Source organism: Mirounga leonina, unplaced genomic scaffold (assembly GCF_011800145.1).
Source record: "Mirounga leonina isolate KUSES-001 unplaced genomic scaffold, KU_Mleo_1.0 Mir_151, whole genome shotgun sequence".
Lineage (NCBI taxonomy): Eukaryota > Metazoa > Chordata > Mammalia > Carnivora > Phocidae > Mirounga > Mirounga leonina.
In genome coordinates this window covers 2,621,516-2,637,130 of record NW_023270377.1, presented here as the reverse complement: position 1 = coordinate 2,637,130, position 15,615 = coordinate 2,621,516, and the positions used below count along the sequence as shown (strand labels likewise).

Sequence of the window (15,615 nt, the reverse complement as noted above, 5' to 3'; positions counted from 1 at the left end):
AACTTGGCAGTCACTGGAGATTTTGACCAGGGCAGGGTCATTGGAGGGGAGGGAACAATGGCCTGACAGAGAGGCATGAAGGAAGGTGAGAGGTGCGCAAGTGGAGACAGCTAGCGTGAACAGCGCTTTTATAGAATGTTGCTTTCGAGGAGAGCAATGAGGCAGAAGCTAATAGGGTACGGCAAGTCCAAGGAGGTTTTATCTCCGCTTTCTCTAGATGGAGATATTTCAGCTTCTTTGCAGAATGAGGCAGAGGGAGGAGAGATTAGTGATGCAGCAGAGTCACTGAGAGGTCGGAGGGGACCGAATCCAATGCCTGCGTGGAAGGCTGGCACCATACTGCATCATGATGGAAGGCAGGATGCCTGGGCAGAGGCCCACGTGGGTATGGTTGGCAGAATAATGGTCCCCCAAAGATGTCCACATCATCATTCCTAGAACTTGTGAGTGTGTTACCTTACATGGCAAAAGAGGTTTTGCAGATCTGATTGAGGATTAAGGGCCTGGAGACAGGGAGATTTTCCTGGATTATCCAGGTGGGCCCAGTCTCATCATGAGGCTCCTTAAAAGTGGAAGGAAGAGGGAGGCACAAGGGTCAGAAGGAGATGTGACTATGGAAGAAGGGTGTGATAGATGCATTGTTGCTGGCTTTGAAGGTGGAGGAAGGGGGCCACCAGCCAAAGAATGTGGGTGACCTCTGAAGCAGGAAAAGGAAAGGAAATGGATTCACTCTCAAGCCTCCCTGAGGGAATGTAGCTGTTCTGAAAGCTCTAGGCTCTTCTTTAGCCTAGTGAATCCTGTGTCAGACTTCTACAGAAATGCAAGATAATAAATTAATGTTACTTTAAGCCACCAAGTTTGTGGCGATTTATGGCAGCCACAGAAGACTAATACAGTGGGCCAGGGACTTGAAGTGGGAGGGAGGCTCATCTCAGGGAATGACGAAGCAATGCTACCAAAGTCAAGAGCAAGGCCTATGAGGGAGCCTTGGGGGTTTCAGAGAGGGGAGGTGGTATGAAATAGTTGTCTGGCAGAGTGGGAAATTTGCAAAGAGCTTTTGAAGGAATGCAGGCAGGAAGCTGGTGGTCCAGGCTGCAAAGAGGCGAGAGCAGCTCTCACTCATAGAGGCTGATTGTGGTCGCCGCTCTGGGGACCACTTACATGTCTGGTAAAGAGGCTGCTCCTGAGGCACACAGTAGAAGCTGACTCAATCAGAGGTGGGAGGAGGGCAGGGCCAGAGCTTTGGCTTAGTGGCTTCTGACCTGAGGAGGCGACACCCTTCCCCCCAGGTCAGCCTCCTGCACCTTGCTTCCCGAGTCCTGGATCCCCTTGGCCCTCTTCCAGGGTCTCTGGGACAAAGTGTGGGCATGAGAGGAAGGAGTTGATGCTTCCAAAGAGTCCCTGGCGGATGCCCCCCAAATGGCTTTAGGACTCATCACAGTGGCCTTTGGGCGCTGTCGGAAGCCACAGGCAACAGAGGTCTGCACGGGCACCTGTGCTCCATCCGTGTCCCCATGGACACCTCCTACATCAGTCTGTCTGGGGCAGCTAAAATAATCCCAGGAATAACGTTTCCATCCCTCTTGAGCCCTCCCTTACGGAGCTGCCTCTCCCACCCCGTCCCAACCTCTCCCCAGTTGCTAAAAATAAATTGAATCTGGTTAGAGCCTAGTGGCTGAGGTCTGAGACTGAACCACAGGGGAGCCAATGTGAAACACCTCTGGTGGCCAGGACCCGCCGGGAGGCTTTTGTCAAAGGGCTGCTGGGAAAGATGTTCTTGAAGCAAAGGCGCCCAACTAGAGAGGAGACCCACGTGTCAGTCTTGGGTTGTCACACCGCAGCCCCAGTCTGGGCACTGGCAACCCAAGCTGCTTTGGGGTCCTAGAGTAGGAGTGACCGGGCCAGGCTCCCTGTGGCAGTGACCGCTGTCAACTGACCACATGCTGTCTGCCGGCCCTGGCCCAGCCCAGGAGGGAACCTCCCTCCACCCTCGCTGCCCATCCCATCCCCCTCCTTCCAAGGTCTCTGACCTCTTGGGCCCACTTTGACCTCTAGTCCAAGCTGAGTAGAGCCACGGGGGCTTTCAAGCCATGAAGGGGGAGGGTCTCCATGTCCCTGAACTCACTGGTAGTGGGGGAAGATCCCTCTTCTGCCAGGAAAAGTAACCACCTCACACAAGTAGACTGACATCTGCATGACGCTCGTGGATCCTAAAACAGGTCTTTGAAAGAAACTTCCAAACCACACGGCTAGGAAGTAGGCATTAGTTTTGTTCCTAGAAGCTCATGAGCTAGAGAATGGTCGGGGGACAGGCTGTTCCCCTGCTGCTTTGTTACTCTGGAGACAAACCCCATGGCAATGGTATCCGTCCCCAGGCTGCTGGGACAGTTCCTGGGGAGGCGGAAGCAGTGTCCACTGTGAGACACGCCGCAGGGCGTCTCCTCTCCGCCACCGCTGTGCTCCTCACGCTGCTGACAAAGGGTGAGAGCTTTTAGGAACATTCGCCAGCATCAGATACAAGAAAAATGCCCCTAGAGTAGTATTTACACATTAGACACATCAATGACGCCACATGGTTCAGTCCTACTCCAGAAGGGTAGCTAACTCTCCAAAATGCTTTATTTAAGAAAACTGGAACATTTGATGGTAACCTAATACACAGACTCAAGACGTCCAGGGAGCTTTGCTTCTCTCTGGCAGGTGGAGGAAGCACCTGCCTCTCCTGTGTCCTGACTCAAGTGGCAAGTTCAAGCTTCTGCTCAGGCCAGGGCTGTCAGGGTCTGAGGTGTCCCTCTGTCCCGTCACTAGTGCCCAGGCCCGAGAAGGGCTTCGGCACCATTCTGGTCACCTCTGCCCCCAGATCCACACAGTACCTGAGAAGGCTGGGACAGTGAAACCCTGGAGAACCCTGGTTCCGTAAGATTCCTCCTCCTGCCTGTAGCTCCTGCCCTCCACCCACGGGGGGGGGGGGGGGACTGTGGGGTCCATAAGAGATACTTCCTTAAGAAACAGGGCTAGGGGCCTGACTGGGCTGATCATCCCAGACTGCCCCGCAACCCAGCCACTGGAGGAAGAGAGCAGGGCCTGGGAGACAGCCAGGGCCCCTGCCCCACCACATCTGGACCACAGGGAGGAGGGAACAGTGCAAGGGAACGCCACGCCCACCCTCGCAAACCTCGGGCTGGTGTTAGTCACCAAGGCCTCCAGACGCTCTGGGCTATGCGGGCAGCGGTCAGGCTGCCCAGGCCCGCTGGCACCAAGTCTGGCCCTTCAGCAGGTGCTCGGGTCAGTTCAGCCTCGGGGGCCTCCTCCAGGTCGGAGCACAGGTCGTCCCCGGGGCCTGGGGGACTGGGCAGAGGGGACCCCAGGACCCCTCCCGTGGGCCAGCCGCCTCGCCCAGGGGCTCCCGGAGGCCCAGCCAGGGCGTCCCCCAGCAGATCCCGGAAGCTGCTGCCCTCGCGCAGAGGCATGGACTCGAGCAGGTGGTTCAGGAGTTCTGCGGCGACGGTGGCATCGATGGCCTGGCACGTGGACACGAACGTGTGCACCTCGTGCATGCACTGGATGTAGCCAGCCGCGAAGCGCTCGCTTGCTTCCGTCTGCAGCTGCTCGCGCTCTGCGCCCAGGAGTGGGAGGGAGAGAGCGGCGCCCCGTCGGGTCAGCAGCCACTGCGGTGGCCAGGCCCGCCCAGCCCGCGGGGACAGGGCTCGCCCACGAGGCCCGGAGGTCGCCCTCGCCGCCGACAGTGCAGGGGCGCCGGGCGGGAAGTCCCCAGTCCTCGGCCGGGGGCGGGCTGGGCGAAGGCGCCCCGCGCCCCGCCCGCGCGCGCCCCGCGCCACTCACCGCGCGCCCGGCCCCGCAGCGTGCCCTGCACACGCCGCACCGTCAGCTCCAGCACCTCGGCGTTCTCCAGCTTGGCCTGCACCTGCGCCGGCGGGAGCGCCGGGGGCGGGGGGGGGGTCGGTGAGGCCGGGCCGCGCCGCGAACCCCGCTCTCCGGCCCAGCGGCCCCAGGGCGCCCGCCCGCTCGCCCGCCGGCCCTGTCTCACCTCGGCGCCCGCCAGCAGCAGCCGCAGCTCCTGAAGGCTCTCGTTGATCCGCGCGCGCCGCTTCTTCTCCACCAGGGGCTTCCGGGCCTGCGGGAAGCGGGCGACTGAGCCCAGGTCCCGGGCCTCCCGCCCGCCTGCCCCCCTGAGGCCCCGGCCCGCACCTTGCGGTCCCCCCGAGTCTCCCCGCCGTCCTCATTCTCCCGGCTCGCACGGTCCCGGCCGGGCGCCAGGGGCGGAGCCATGACCCGCGCCGCCCGGAGCGAGGCGAGCGAGGCGAGCGCGACGAGCGCCCGCGCCCCTTGCCTCGCCCCGCCGGGGCCCCGCAGCCCTCGCTCCTTCGCGTCTTCCGCCGGCCGCGGCCCCGCCCCTTTTATAGCATCTTATTTGCATCTCAATGCACGGATTGGCCGCGCGGGCCCCGAGCCGCGGCCAATGGGAGCGGCGCGCATTGTCCGGCCCGGTCGCCGGAGTCGGCGGGCAGCTGGTGGGGCGTGGTCGGCGGGCGGGGCCCCAGCCCGGCCTCCTCGCAACCCCAGCCGCGTGGGGCACCCGAGGGGGCGGTGACCCGGAGAGCGGCGGCCAGCGCTGCGTCTGTTGCCCTCCCTACCTGAGCAAGGCCCCCAGGTCCGCTGTGCGTGGGAGCAGCATTCATTCAGTCACCCTTGTCCTAGTTCGTGCAAGGTGCCTCCCGGGAGGAGCGCTCCTGCGCGAGTGTCGGGTGCTGGATTCTGTAGGGCAGAACCACAGTCAATGCCGCGATTTCTGGACCTGGAAAGGTCTACGGGTCCGGCTTGGGATAGCTGCGGAGCCCCGGGGAGATGGGGGCCCACGGGGTAGCGGCGGTGGCAGCGGCCCTATGGCTCCGTTGAGTTTCTTGCGCATCTGTGGGTCGCGACACCGGACTCGACCCTCGACACCGCCCTCCGCCCGCGCGGGGATCCTAGTGGGGCGGGGTCCGCCGGCCCGCCGGCGCCGCCCCTCCACCAGGCGCTCCTTCTCAGGTCACCCTTCCCCCGCCCGCCCCTTCTTCCCTGGTACCACCCCCCCCACCACCAGCCGCCCATTCTCTTCTAATCATCATCGCGGTCTCTCCTGAGCTCCCCCTGTCCCCCTAACCCCCTTCGCTCCCTTGTCCGCCTTTGACCTCCCTTTCCCTCCCAGCCACACCCCGCCCCCCGCCCCTGCGGTACATCCCTGACCCCCTCCCCACCCTTCCCTGGTCCTCCTCCCGCCCACTCTTCCCGGGCCTCCCCGCTCCCCGCTAGTCCTTCTGTGGTCCCCACTCCTGTTCATTCGCCCCGGCCAGTCTCCTTCGTCCCCGGTTCCCCGCCCCCGCCCCGTCCTCCCTCGGCTCCCTTTCCCTCCCAGCCCTCCCCTCACCAGATTCGCATAGGCCGCCGTCTGGTCCCCGTAACTTGATGCCCATGACAGTTGGCAGCTGCAGCCGCTTCGGTGGAGAAAAGCGGGGGCCGCGCCAAGAGCGACAGGTGTTGGCCGCGCCTTTGTCTAGGCCCGCTTTGTCCGGCGGCGGATGGCGGGTGAGCCTGTGTCCGCCAGACGACCGCCACCCCCACCGCAGGCCGCCCATCTGCCAGACTGGCCTCCCTTCGGGTGGCGTGAGTGGGCGGGGGGCTGCGCCCTTGGGCAGCACCCTGGGGACCGGCGCCTGTTTCCTGCTCCACTGGCCTAAGTACACTTCACAGCGCAGCCAGGCTGGAATGGCAAGATGGGCTCTGGCCGCCAGGCCTTCGCAAAGACTGAGCCTGCCACCTGGAACCCTCTTCAACACTCCTCCAAATATCTATTTCCTGTTTAGGTCTCAGCTTCCCTATTCCTCTTGCTCTTTTTGGTGGGAATGCACCTGCCTCTCAGTAACCCTGCACCCTTACCCAGTCCTGCACTACTCACCAGGGATTGGGATTGTCAGGGTTTGGTCCACATCCCTCCAGACCATAAGCATCTCTTGTCAAGGTACCTACCTAGGACCTCCTATCTACCTCCAGCACAGAGCCTGGCCTCAGCAGAAGCCTGGGTGGGTAGGGAAGGTGAGGGGATGTCCCAAGCCTGGCTGGAAAGCAGTAGGGGAAGGAAACATCCAGGGACTGCAGTGAGGTGGGTGGTAGTACTAGGCCACAAATATGCCCCACCCCAGCCACCTAAGATGGATCTTACTCCCTGTGACTATTTCACTTTGGGCTCCCCACTAGAAGGACCTTTACAGATAGGGTGAGTTTGGTAAGAGGTTTGGCGTTTCCCAAAGTCACCTCACTGATGTCTATCTATAACTACCAGAGAGTTTCTTCTGTCGATTTTCACCTCTCATCACTCAGCCTCTTGTTTGCTTTTCTGTGAGCAGGCTTCTAAGACCTTCCCAGCCTAGCATTGCTCATCCAGGTAGAAACCTACTCCTTTACTTCAGTCATCCCCTGCTGTTCCCAGTACCCCCTGCATGCCAGAAAGCTCAGGTCTCTTCCTTCCCCCTCCCCTGGCTGCTCAGAAACCCAACTGCCCTTCTCCCCGTACTCCTAGTGGTGGGGCTGACAGGGGAGGGGGCTCAGTGTGGACCCCATGAGAGCCCATAACTGGTCTGTGACTTTACTCTTCTTCACCACTTAGACATCACTCCAGGGAAGGAGACCCCTAAGTAAGTACAATTAAGTTTCCACTACTTTGAGAATCTGAAATATGAAAAAGAAACTCAGTGATATTTCTTGTAGTCTGATGTGTATGCCTCCCTTTACCCATTGTATTATTTGAACAAAGCCAAACAGGTACTTTGGAGTGCTCTCCATCAAAGGCAGTTCCTGTTGGAACAGGATGGTCAGTGCCCCGGGGGAGGCCTCTGGGAAAAGATCAATAGAACACTTGATTGGTTGGGGCATGGGTATAGGGAGGAAGGCATGATAAAGGTGAATAGTGCAAGCAAAAAATGAGAGGCAACTAGGAACTCCAGGAAAAACGAAAAACTCCCCCCAAAGAGAAATGTAATCTCAGCACATTGACTGACCTAGAAGCTAACGGTTCTTTCACAGTCACAACAATGTAACACTGTCCATGAGGTTTCAACATTTAGAATCAATCTATAGAGAAGGCAAGGAAGACTTATTATGGTTATGGAACATGATATAAAGTTGACTTTGTAAAAACAAAAGGATAGGTAATAGTTGTCAGGAGAAGGGAGGAGGCTGAAGGGAGGGATAGGGACCTCAAGAGTCTCGTCTTACATGGGAAAGTGGGGTTTGAGGAATGCTGTCTATAGAGTTGAAGGAAGGAGAAATTAAGTGCGAGATAGTGTGACCAAGTACCCCGGGGAAAAAAGGCACAAGGATAGAGCAGGATATTAGGAATCAATAAGATCTTTGGTTGAACCAGAAGTTGCCCAAGGCCCCATCTTTGAAGTGCACCTCAATTTCCCTTAGTGCATCCATTGGCTGGCTGGGTTGGCCTTTTCCTCCCAGAAGCCTGGTTGTTCCATCTCAGGGCCACCCAGCCCTCTCTCCCTCCTTTGCACGACCTCCCCTAGTGGACCCATTTCCTGCCATTTGTCTCTTGGACTGATCCTACCTTCAAAGGTTGCTTGAGCACAGACTTCCTGAGCATTTGGGCCCTTTGATCCCCCAAGATCCAGGAACAGAGGCCTGCAGAGGCTGGGCAGGGCTGTGCTGGCCACAGGAGGACCAGTTAGCGGCAGGGGTGGCAGGCCATAAATCCCCAGGGAACAAAGGCAGCAGCCAGCCTATGGATGTCCAGGCCCCTTGTAGGCAATCAGCCCAGAAAGCTTGGTGAAGCTCCTTTTGGTCTGGAAATAAAGGGGGGGTGCCTTTGGGGTTATATGGTAAATAAAAATGCAATTAAGAGTCTCCAGTGGCACTCAGTTTGGTGAAACAGCCATATCTGGCCATTTAAGGCCAGTTTGCAGAGGCTTCTATACTCACTGGGAGGACTTTGCCTTTGTCTCCCCACCCCCACCCCGTCCCCCCATCACCACCAGGCCAGGAGGCAGGGAGTCAAGCCCTCCCTCCTGCTCAGGGAGCTTCTGGGAGGCTGGGCACTGGATTCAGGATCCATTCATCTCCTTGCTCGGTTCCCCATGGTACTGGCATGAAAAGTGGGAGGAGGTTGGAAGCAAGAACTCCCTTTTGGACCGGGCCCCGCAAGGCTTCATCAACGTGGCAAGAACTAGGCGTGTGGGGTGGGGGGATCGTGCGGTGCTGCCTCTATGGTCTCTGATGGAGACATGAGGCCTCTCTGGCTGGCATCCTTCTGACCTCTGCCTTCAGCCCCATGGCCAGCATGCTGCTAGCTAGCCCAGGAGGAACAGACAACCTCGGGCAGGGCACACAGGGAACAGAGTAGGAGCCTGGGGCCACCTCAGAGTGGACAGGAGCTGGGAGCTGAGTCAGGCAGCCCCCCCACCCCCCGCATCTGCAAGTGAAAAGCCCATGGGAGCACTGGATCACAGGATTAGAGTTTACATTTTGTGACTTTCACATCCTAAGAGTTCACTGGGAAGCTCTGGCAGCGTGTGATGAGGGTGCGCGGAAGAGAGATGCCCACGTGCACGCGCAGGAAGGGACCGGCTGTGCAATGGAAGAGATGAGGGAGCGCTTGGTGACAGACGTGTCCCTCACACAGCATTTCGGAGTTCTTTTTTTTTTTTATCTTTTGGTCATCTTTGATCTCTATTGTTTTTGCTCTGTGCTACATTAAAAATACATACAATTAACAACAAAAATATACTTGCTTTATTTACCAATTTTCTAAAAAGCAAAAACAGTCATAAAAAGACACAAGCAGTAAACAAACATATTGCACTGGGTGAAGAAAGTTTGGTTTGTGCGTGAACAAACCACTTGTCCGGCAAGGCTTACCAGGTCATTACACAGACTCTGAGAGCTTATTTACATGTCTTTTTAGGAATAGATTAAAAAGAAGGCTCAGTTTAAAATCGAGAAAAAAAGGTTTTATAACCCGCGTAAGCACACATACTAAAGGAAACACGTCTCAATGCATGGCACCGTGTAAACAATTTCACAAAATGCTCCTATTGTCAACTTCTGAGCACGGGTTAAAGCTATGCACTTAACAATCAATGAGCACAAATCATGTAATAAAATAATGCTGATGGTAAACATTCATAACAGTGGAAAACGTTTTGACAGTTGATGTTCAGGTGACATACATGTGACCTTGACTAGCATCTAATCCCTTAATGATCGGACTTCAGAGGGAGGAGGCAGGTTCGGAGGCATCTATTCTCCACACAGACGCATAGGTTATCACCTCATTTTGGGCATCTGAAGGTGCTGTTAATTTACAAACAATTAAAAAACACACACCAGTATTCTTACATTTCAGCTTATGAGAAATCGGATTGATATCCAAACGTAAGACTGAAAACCAAGCCATTACAAGGAGGCTTTATTTACTCTAGCAGCCGCTTCTCCATCAGAGGACAGAGGGAAGCCCGCTTTCTTTTCGGTTTCTGCAAACTCGACCCGATTTTAAGTCAATTGTTTCACCTGTGGTAACTTTCCATTCACTCCAGGGACCAATATAGCTTTTCCCCAAACAATCTTTAGGATACATGATGCAACATGAGGTTTTGTAAGGAGATGCGCAGACTGGCCTCACTCTTCCCCAGGTGTCCCAGTGACCAGACGGTGCTGGTGACGCTAGGACCATCACTGCAAGGACCGGAAACTGCCCCGAGTGAGGTCAGGCTCATGAACAGAACGAGGGCCGGCGTCCCAGCCCAGGGTGAGGGGAGAGGCGAGCTCACGGCACCCAGGAAAACACAGACGGGGTCACCAGCTCACGGTGTCAGAGCTCATGTCTGGGAGGCTCCAACTGAAGGACAAACACCAACGGGTCCCAGATGTGGCGGTCAGAGCCTGGTCTGCAAAGGGAAGTCACCACAGAGACAGTCAACACCGAATTTTATCTACACATGGGTCATGGTCTGAAAAGGATACAAGAATGATGTAGAATTATGCAGAAGGTTCTGGGTGTGTGCTAGGCTGATGGAGTTGGCCACACAAGCCACAGGGCCTCTTCTGCCCAGAGTGAGCATCTCTCCTTTGTTCGGCCCAAACACAAGCTACAGCAGATTGAAACGTCCACCACTGCAGCAGCCGAAGCAGAAGGTGCTGGTTTGCTGAGTACGCTTCACGCCGATTCATGCGAAACACTTCGACAGAAAATTAGGAGAGGCTGTGATCTCCATTTGATAGGTTTCAAAAACAACTAGTTGGACTAAATGAGGACTTAGATGAAGAGCAGCCCCTGAGGATAGGATCTGATCCGATCCAAACACACCCAGGGCAGCTCTGGAAGGACCAGGGGCATCCCCGCTGTTTGCCACAGCCTGGAAGATGCCTCTGGACACCCCCGGGGGCCAGTGAGAAGCCTCCTCAAGTCCACGGACCTCTGAGAGCCCTAGGGAAACCTCCCTGCCGCATGCACAGGGGATTCAGTCTTTCTCAAGTTAAATAATCATGAAATCTGTCCCAAACTCTGTATTTACGTTTTAAATATGTCTGTTTCCTCCTAAACCCTTCCCACCCTCAACCGTTTTAAATCATTCCTTCAGAAAATTATGGGTTTTTTTCCTAAAACAAAAAAAGCAACATAAGTTTATCTGTCCATTTCATTACAAACAGATGTGAAAATCTTTCATCGCTTCTGAGCACCATCTAATGTAGATCACGGGCTGTCGGGCACAGGGAGGAGAGTTAGGTCCGTTCTTCAAATTTGCGACTCAAGGGGGATCCATTTTCCTCCTCTTTGGCATCTGTGGCTTCACTGAGACCCAGAGTTGGAGCATCTTCCTCATACGGTACGCAGATGTCGTCCTGTCCCTTATTCTCACAGTAAACACATTCCTTAAAGGGAAAAATGTAAAGTCAGTAACAAAAATAACATCTTCATTACCAAAAAGTGGTTCTACCTGAGGGAGGTGCAGGTGACCTGGGGTCAGCCGTGTGAGGCTGCTGGAGAGCGGAGAGGGTGGGAAGACTCTGAGGGGCTGCTGGGACCTCGCCTGCTCTTGAGGGAGGTTAGTGCTGCTCCCCAGGGGCCCCACTCCCCACTTCCCCAAGGCCAGGGGAGCGTCCGGGCCCTTATCTGAGAGGCAGCTCTACATGGTGAGGGACAGCAGAGCCAGTAGGCCCCGGGGTCTGTCCCAGCTCCTCCCTTCTTGCCTGTGGGACCGCAGTCAAGGTCCAGTTTAACTGCCTTCTCCAACCTCAGTTTTCTAATCCAGAAAATGGGGCATCAAGAATGTACTGGCTCATTCCCTATCTGTTAAGCACCTGTAATGTGCCAGGCAGGTCCTAAGTGCTGGGATTCACCAGTGAACAAAGATGAAAATCCCTGCCCTGGTAGGGGAGGGGACATCCTGGTAAGGGGAGAGGGACAATAATGTCCCCGGTTTATTCAAGATGAAAACTTAGGTGGATGTGGGACACGGCACATGGATGAGGCCTGCAATCTTACTCTGGACCTTTAGAATGGGCCAGAGAAGGTTCCTGATGGAAGAGGGTTCTGTGACACCCTCCCCTCACAGGGTGGACCCTCACTCCCCTTCCCTGCGGCATGGGCTGCACTCAGCGATCGCCTCCCACCAAGAGGAGGTGAAGATGTGCTGGAGGGCAGTATGGGACCCCCGAGGCTGGGTCCTAAGAGGCACTGTGGTTCCCTCCTGTCCTCTCTGTGGAGCAGGCTGCCATGCCATGAAGACTCCCAGGCAGCCCCGTGGAGAGAGGCCCATGTGGGGTGCGTGAGGGAGCCTCCTGGGAAGTAATGTCTTCCAGCCTTCAGATGATCACAGACGCCCTGGCCAACATCTTGCTTTCACCTTCAGGACAGACCCTGAGCCAGAACTGCCCGACCAAGCTGCTCTTAAATTCCCAGACCAAAGAAACACTGGGAGATCATAAGTGTTCACTGCTTTAGGCCACTAAGGTTTGGGTTTTTTTGCTATGAGGCAATAGACAATCCTGTGGCGTGGGACGAAAACCCCTGAAGGAAGCCAGGAGGAGCTGCATGACTGAGCGAAGGGCTTCCAAGCAGAGGGAAGGGCAGGTGCAAAGGCCAGACGGCAGGGGCCTGCCGGCCGCATTCAGGGACAGGCGAGAGGCCCGTGTGGCTGCAGAGAGCGTGGGAAGAGAAACAGCAGATGGGGGGGCGCGTGTCAGGTTTTTATGGCTTTGTAGCACTTTACTAGGACTGGGCTGGGGCACGGCTGGCAGGGACACGACTGTAGGGACAAGGGGGAAGACCTGCAGAGGGGAGGCCGCTGTGAAGATCCCCTGAAGGAGCACGGCGGCTTAGAGCAGCGGGCGGGGCTGGAGGGCACGGGGGTCCTGTCCCGAAGGTGGAGGACAGACATGGCAGTGCGTTCGGCGGCTGAAGGACACGGACACCCTGCAGCCAGTGGCTTCCAGGGTGTGGGGCTGAGGGTGGGTGGGGAGCGGGGCTGGGCACACACACGTCCCTGCAAGTCCTGAGCGGAGAAGGCGCAGCTGCCGGCCCCTGAGGCCGCTGGGCGTGGTGTGCCCACCGTTACCTAACGGTCCACGTGGATAGTGGACACGGAGGGTCCCCGATAGGACAGCTGCTTCCTGTTCTGTTTGCTTTCTCAATTGGAAACAGAATGGAAACAAAGAAACAGCATTCAAATTTCCGTAGGCATCTGAGATGGAATGTTCAGAAGACCTTTTTGGGAACAAGGTTGCAAAGTTCTTTAAAGTAGGCTCAATAGCATCCCTGCATCGTTTGTCTTCACGACCAAACTGTTTCTGGCTGGAGAAGTGGGAGGCCTAGGGACAGCGGCAGGGGCAACAGGCAGCGGCCCCAGCACAGCGCCGCCACGGGCACCGGGCTCACCATGAGGTCCAGGGCGGCGGGCAGGCGGCCGGCCCGCAGCCACGGGTGCGCCTCCTGCAGCTCCCGCCCCTGGCGCGTGGTGAAGCGGGGCTGGGAGCTCTGCAGCGCTCTCAGCTTCTCCCGGTCTTCCTTCAGCACTGCTTCCAGAGCCCTTCACAGAACAGAGAGAGGTAAGCGTCACGGTGTCTTAAGGGGGTTCTGCGGATTTAAAAAAATACACTCTTTTTCTAGCAACTCCTTCAGGATTAATTAATTTCAGGTGATTTTGTTTAATGCCAGTTTCCTTTTCCTTTAAAATAAATTACCCTACTTAAGGCACCTTAATCTCCCTCGCCAATAATCTGTAGTTTTTCTATTAAAATGATAATCCCAGTCACGATCTTGGTTTTATTTTAAATCAGGGGAGCTGGGTACCCAGACGCCTGGTTCTGCACAGGCTGGTTAACTCCGCCAAGGCAGTAGGTGGAATAACCGTCCCTGGCCTCCTGCAAACACTGGGCTGGCTTGAAGCTACTGGAGACGGAGCCCCAGGAACCCCCCGGCCTGGCTGTGCTGAGCCTCAGCGTTCCTCCCTCCTTCTTTCCCCAGCTCCCCGCACCGTGGGGGCTGAGCATCAGGGACCGCGGCGGTCACTGGAACAGCCTGACATAGAGCCACAGTGGCGGAGGCACAGACCCGGTGGCCACAGAGCAGCTGGTGGCCCGGGCTGCTCACCGCCCTTGGCCTTTGGCTCCCGCATCTCTAGGACAGACACGCTCCATTTCGCCCGCAGGGTGAACGGGCAACCGAGCCAAAGGGAACCATTGGCACAAATGCTTCGTGAGCACGGAGCGCGGCGCCCCAGGGGCTGGCGGGGAGCCCGTCCTCCTCACAGCCCTCAGCAGGTCACTCCGCAGGGCCGCGGGGCACACCGTCCACACAGCAGAGCTCCGCGGGACCACGGAGCCGTCCAGAGTGACCCGGCTTCTCCGTCCGCTGCGCTCCACTCAATCGGAGATTAGGCTCTCAGAGGGAAGTGCCCCCGACTGGGCGGCCTTGCTGCTCGGGGAGCCCCACGTCCCTAGGGGAAGGTGGGGGGTTACCGGGAAGGCATCTGGTAGGTCATCATGACGCTGTCATCTGTGTCGGCCATCAGCAGCCAGACGGGGTCCTGGAGCACGTACTTGATGAAGTGCTCACTTTCCTCCATGTCCGCCTTCGCTTTTGCTTCGTGGTTATTCTCTGAAGAGTCAACGCTTCCGAAGTATTTGCTGGTATGACTCGTGTCGCTGCTGCCTTTAAAAACCCAACACGTGGCGAGTGAGGACCTCTCACATGAAGTTAAACCTCGTGTAACGGCAGTTTTAGGGGGTGAAGAGCTTTACTTGGTCACGAGTGCCTAGGTTGGTGGATTTTCCCTTCTCTTTCCAGGTCTCAAATTATCTGGATAATTCCCGCTAGCACCATGGAGAGGATTCTCTCCCGGGTCAGCCCTGAGAAGTCCAGATGGGGCTGCATCTTAGAAATGCCGCTCCTTTGGGACGCCCAGGGGGGCTCCATCAGTTAAGCATCCGACTCTTGATTTTGGCTCAGGTCATGACCTCAGGGTCGTGGGATCGAGCCCCGCATCGAGCTCTGCGTGCTGGGCGTGGAGCCTGCTTAAGATTCTCTCTCCCTCTCCCTCTGCCCCACCTGTGTCCCCCCAGTAGAAATCATGCTCCCTGTTCCTTGACTAAGCCAGGCCACAGAGAAGCTGGTTTTGTAAGCAGGGGGCAGCTGGCCTGGCACACTCTGCCATGAGCCTCCCGCGGGGAGCGAGCCCAGAGAACAGGTGAAGGCGGGGCTCTCAGTCGGCCGTTCCAGATCACACCCGAGTGATCCTCCCTGGTAAAGCATACTGCCCACACCCTAGGTTCACATGAGGGGAGCTATCTCAGCAAGGGGAACACTACTGGCCCTCCTGGCAGGCCCAGAGAGCCTGAGGGATGGTCCAAGATGGTCCCAAAGGGCCGGCGGGGTGGAGGCCCGCAATGACAGCAATGTCCATAGTGAATTGGTGGAGGGAATGCAGACCGGCAGGGCGGGTGCAGGAGGAAGCCCTCGCCTGCCGGTCCCCACTGTGGCGGGCTCTGGGGAGCCACTTGGGGCATCAGCTGGATGCCCGTGGAGACCTGGTCTGCACTGGATACTGGGCCCTGAGCACACACAGGCCTGTGGCCTGGGGTGCGGGGAAAGCTGGGGATGCCCAGGGACATGAGGTGACCATCGTGACCAAACAAACGTGAAATCCAGTGACCGAAACATGCCCACGCTTGCAGGATTTGGGTGCTCCCAGTGCCACCAACATACCTGTCCCACTTCTGGACGTATCGCAGCCCAGCAAGCCTGAGCCCAGGAAATCAGAGGTTGCCGAGGCTCCACTCCCAGACGGGGCCGACCCTGTGGCTGAGCACAGGTCCTCATGCAGCAAGAGGTCAAGCAGGCCGCTGGATGTGGAGAGGGCATCGCTGTTCCGGGCGTCTGTGGGTTCCTCATGCTTTGGGAACAGGGAGAAGACAGCACAGTCAGGGCTCTGCGTACAGAGCAGGGCTCAGTGCACAGTCAGGGCTCAGTGCACAGAGTGGGGCTCAGCGCACAGAGAGAGGCTCTGCACACAGTCAGGGCTCGGTGCACAGAGTGGGGCTCGGAGCATAGTCAGG

General features: G+C 57.1%; 2 protein-coding genes across 5 annotated transcripts in view; both read right to left on the bottom strand.

Annotated features, from left to right (window-relative positions):
* Positions 1-2,571: 2,571 nt before the first annotated feature.
* On the bottom strand, positions 2,572-4,389 carry HES6 (hes family bHLH transcription factor 6). 2 transcript variants are annotated; one of them, XM_035006559.1, is made up of 4 exons: positions 4,210-4,389; positions 4,049-4,135; positions 3,844-3,925; positions 2,572-3,616 (listed from the first exon to the last, which is right to left on the bottom strand). In XM_035006559.1, the coding sequence occupies exons 1-4, from the start codon at positions 4,288-4,290 to the stop codon at positions 3,192-3,194; spliced, it is 675 nt and encodes a 224-aa protein (XP_034862450.1). In that variant the 5' UTR covers positions 4,291-4,389; the 3' UTR covers positions 2,572-3,191. The 2 variants fall into 2 exon arrangements, with proteins under 2 accessions (XP_034862450.1, XP_034862451.1); XM_035006560.1 differs by having other exon boundaries at positions 3,488-3,616; positions 3,884-3,925.
* A 5,399-nt stretch (positions 4,390-9,788) lies between these two features.
* Positions 9,789-15,615, bottom strand: part of PER2 (period circadian regulator 2) — a 38,075-nt gene continuing 32,248 nt past the window's right edge. For all 3 annotated transcript variants that reach the window (XM_035006755.1, XM_035006757.1, XM_035006756.1), the window contains 4 exons: positions 15,266-15,452; positions 14,020-14,212; positions 12,938-13,088; positions 9,789-10,932 (listed from right to left, as the gene is read on the bottom strand). In XM_035006755.1, the coding sequence (XP_034862646.1) occupies positions 10,783-10,932; positions 12,938-13,088; positions 14,020-14,212; positions 15,266-15,452 (681 nt within the window). In that variant the 3' untranslated portion in view covers positions 9,789-10,782. The remainder of the gene's footprint in view (positions 10,933-12,937; positions 13,089-14,019; positions 14,213-15,265; positions 15,453-15,615) is intronic.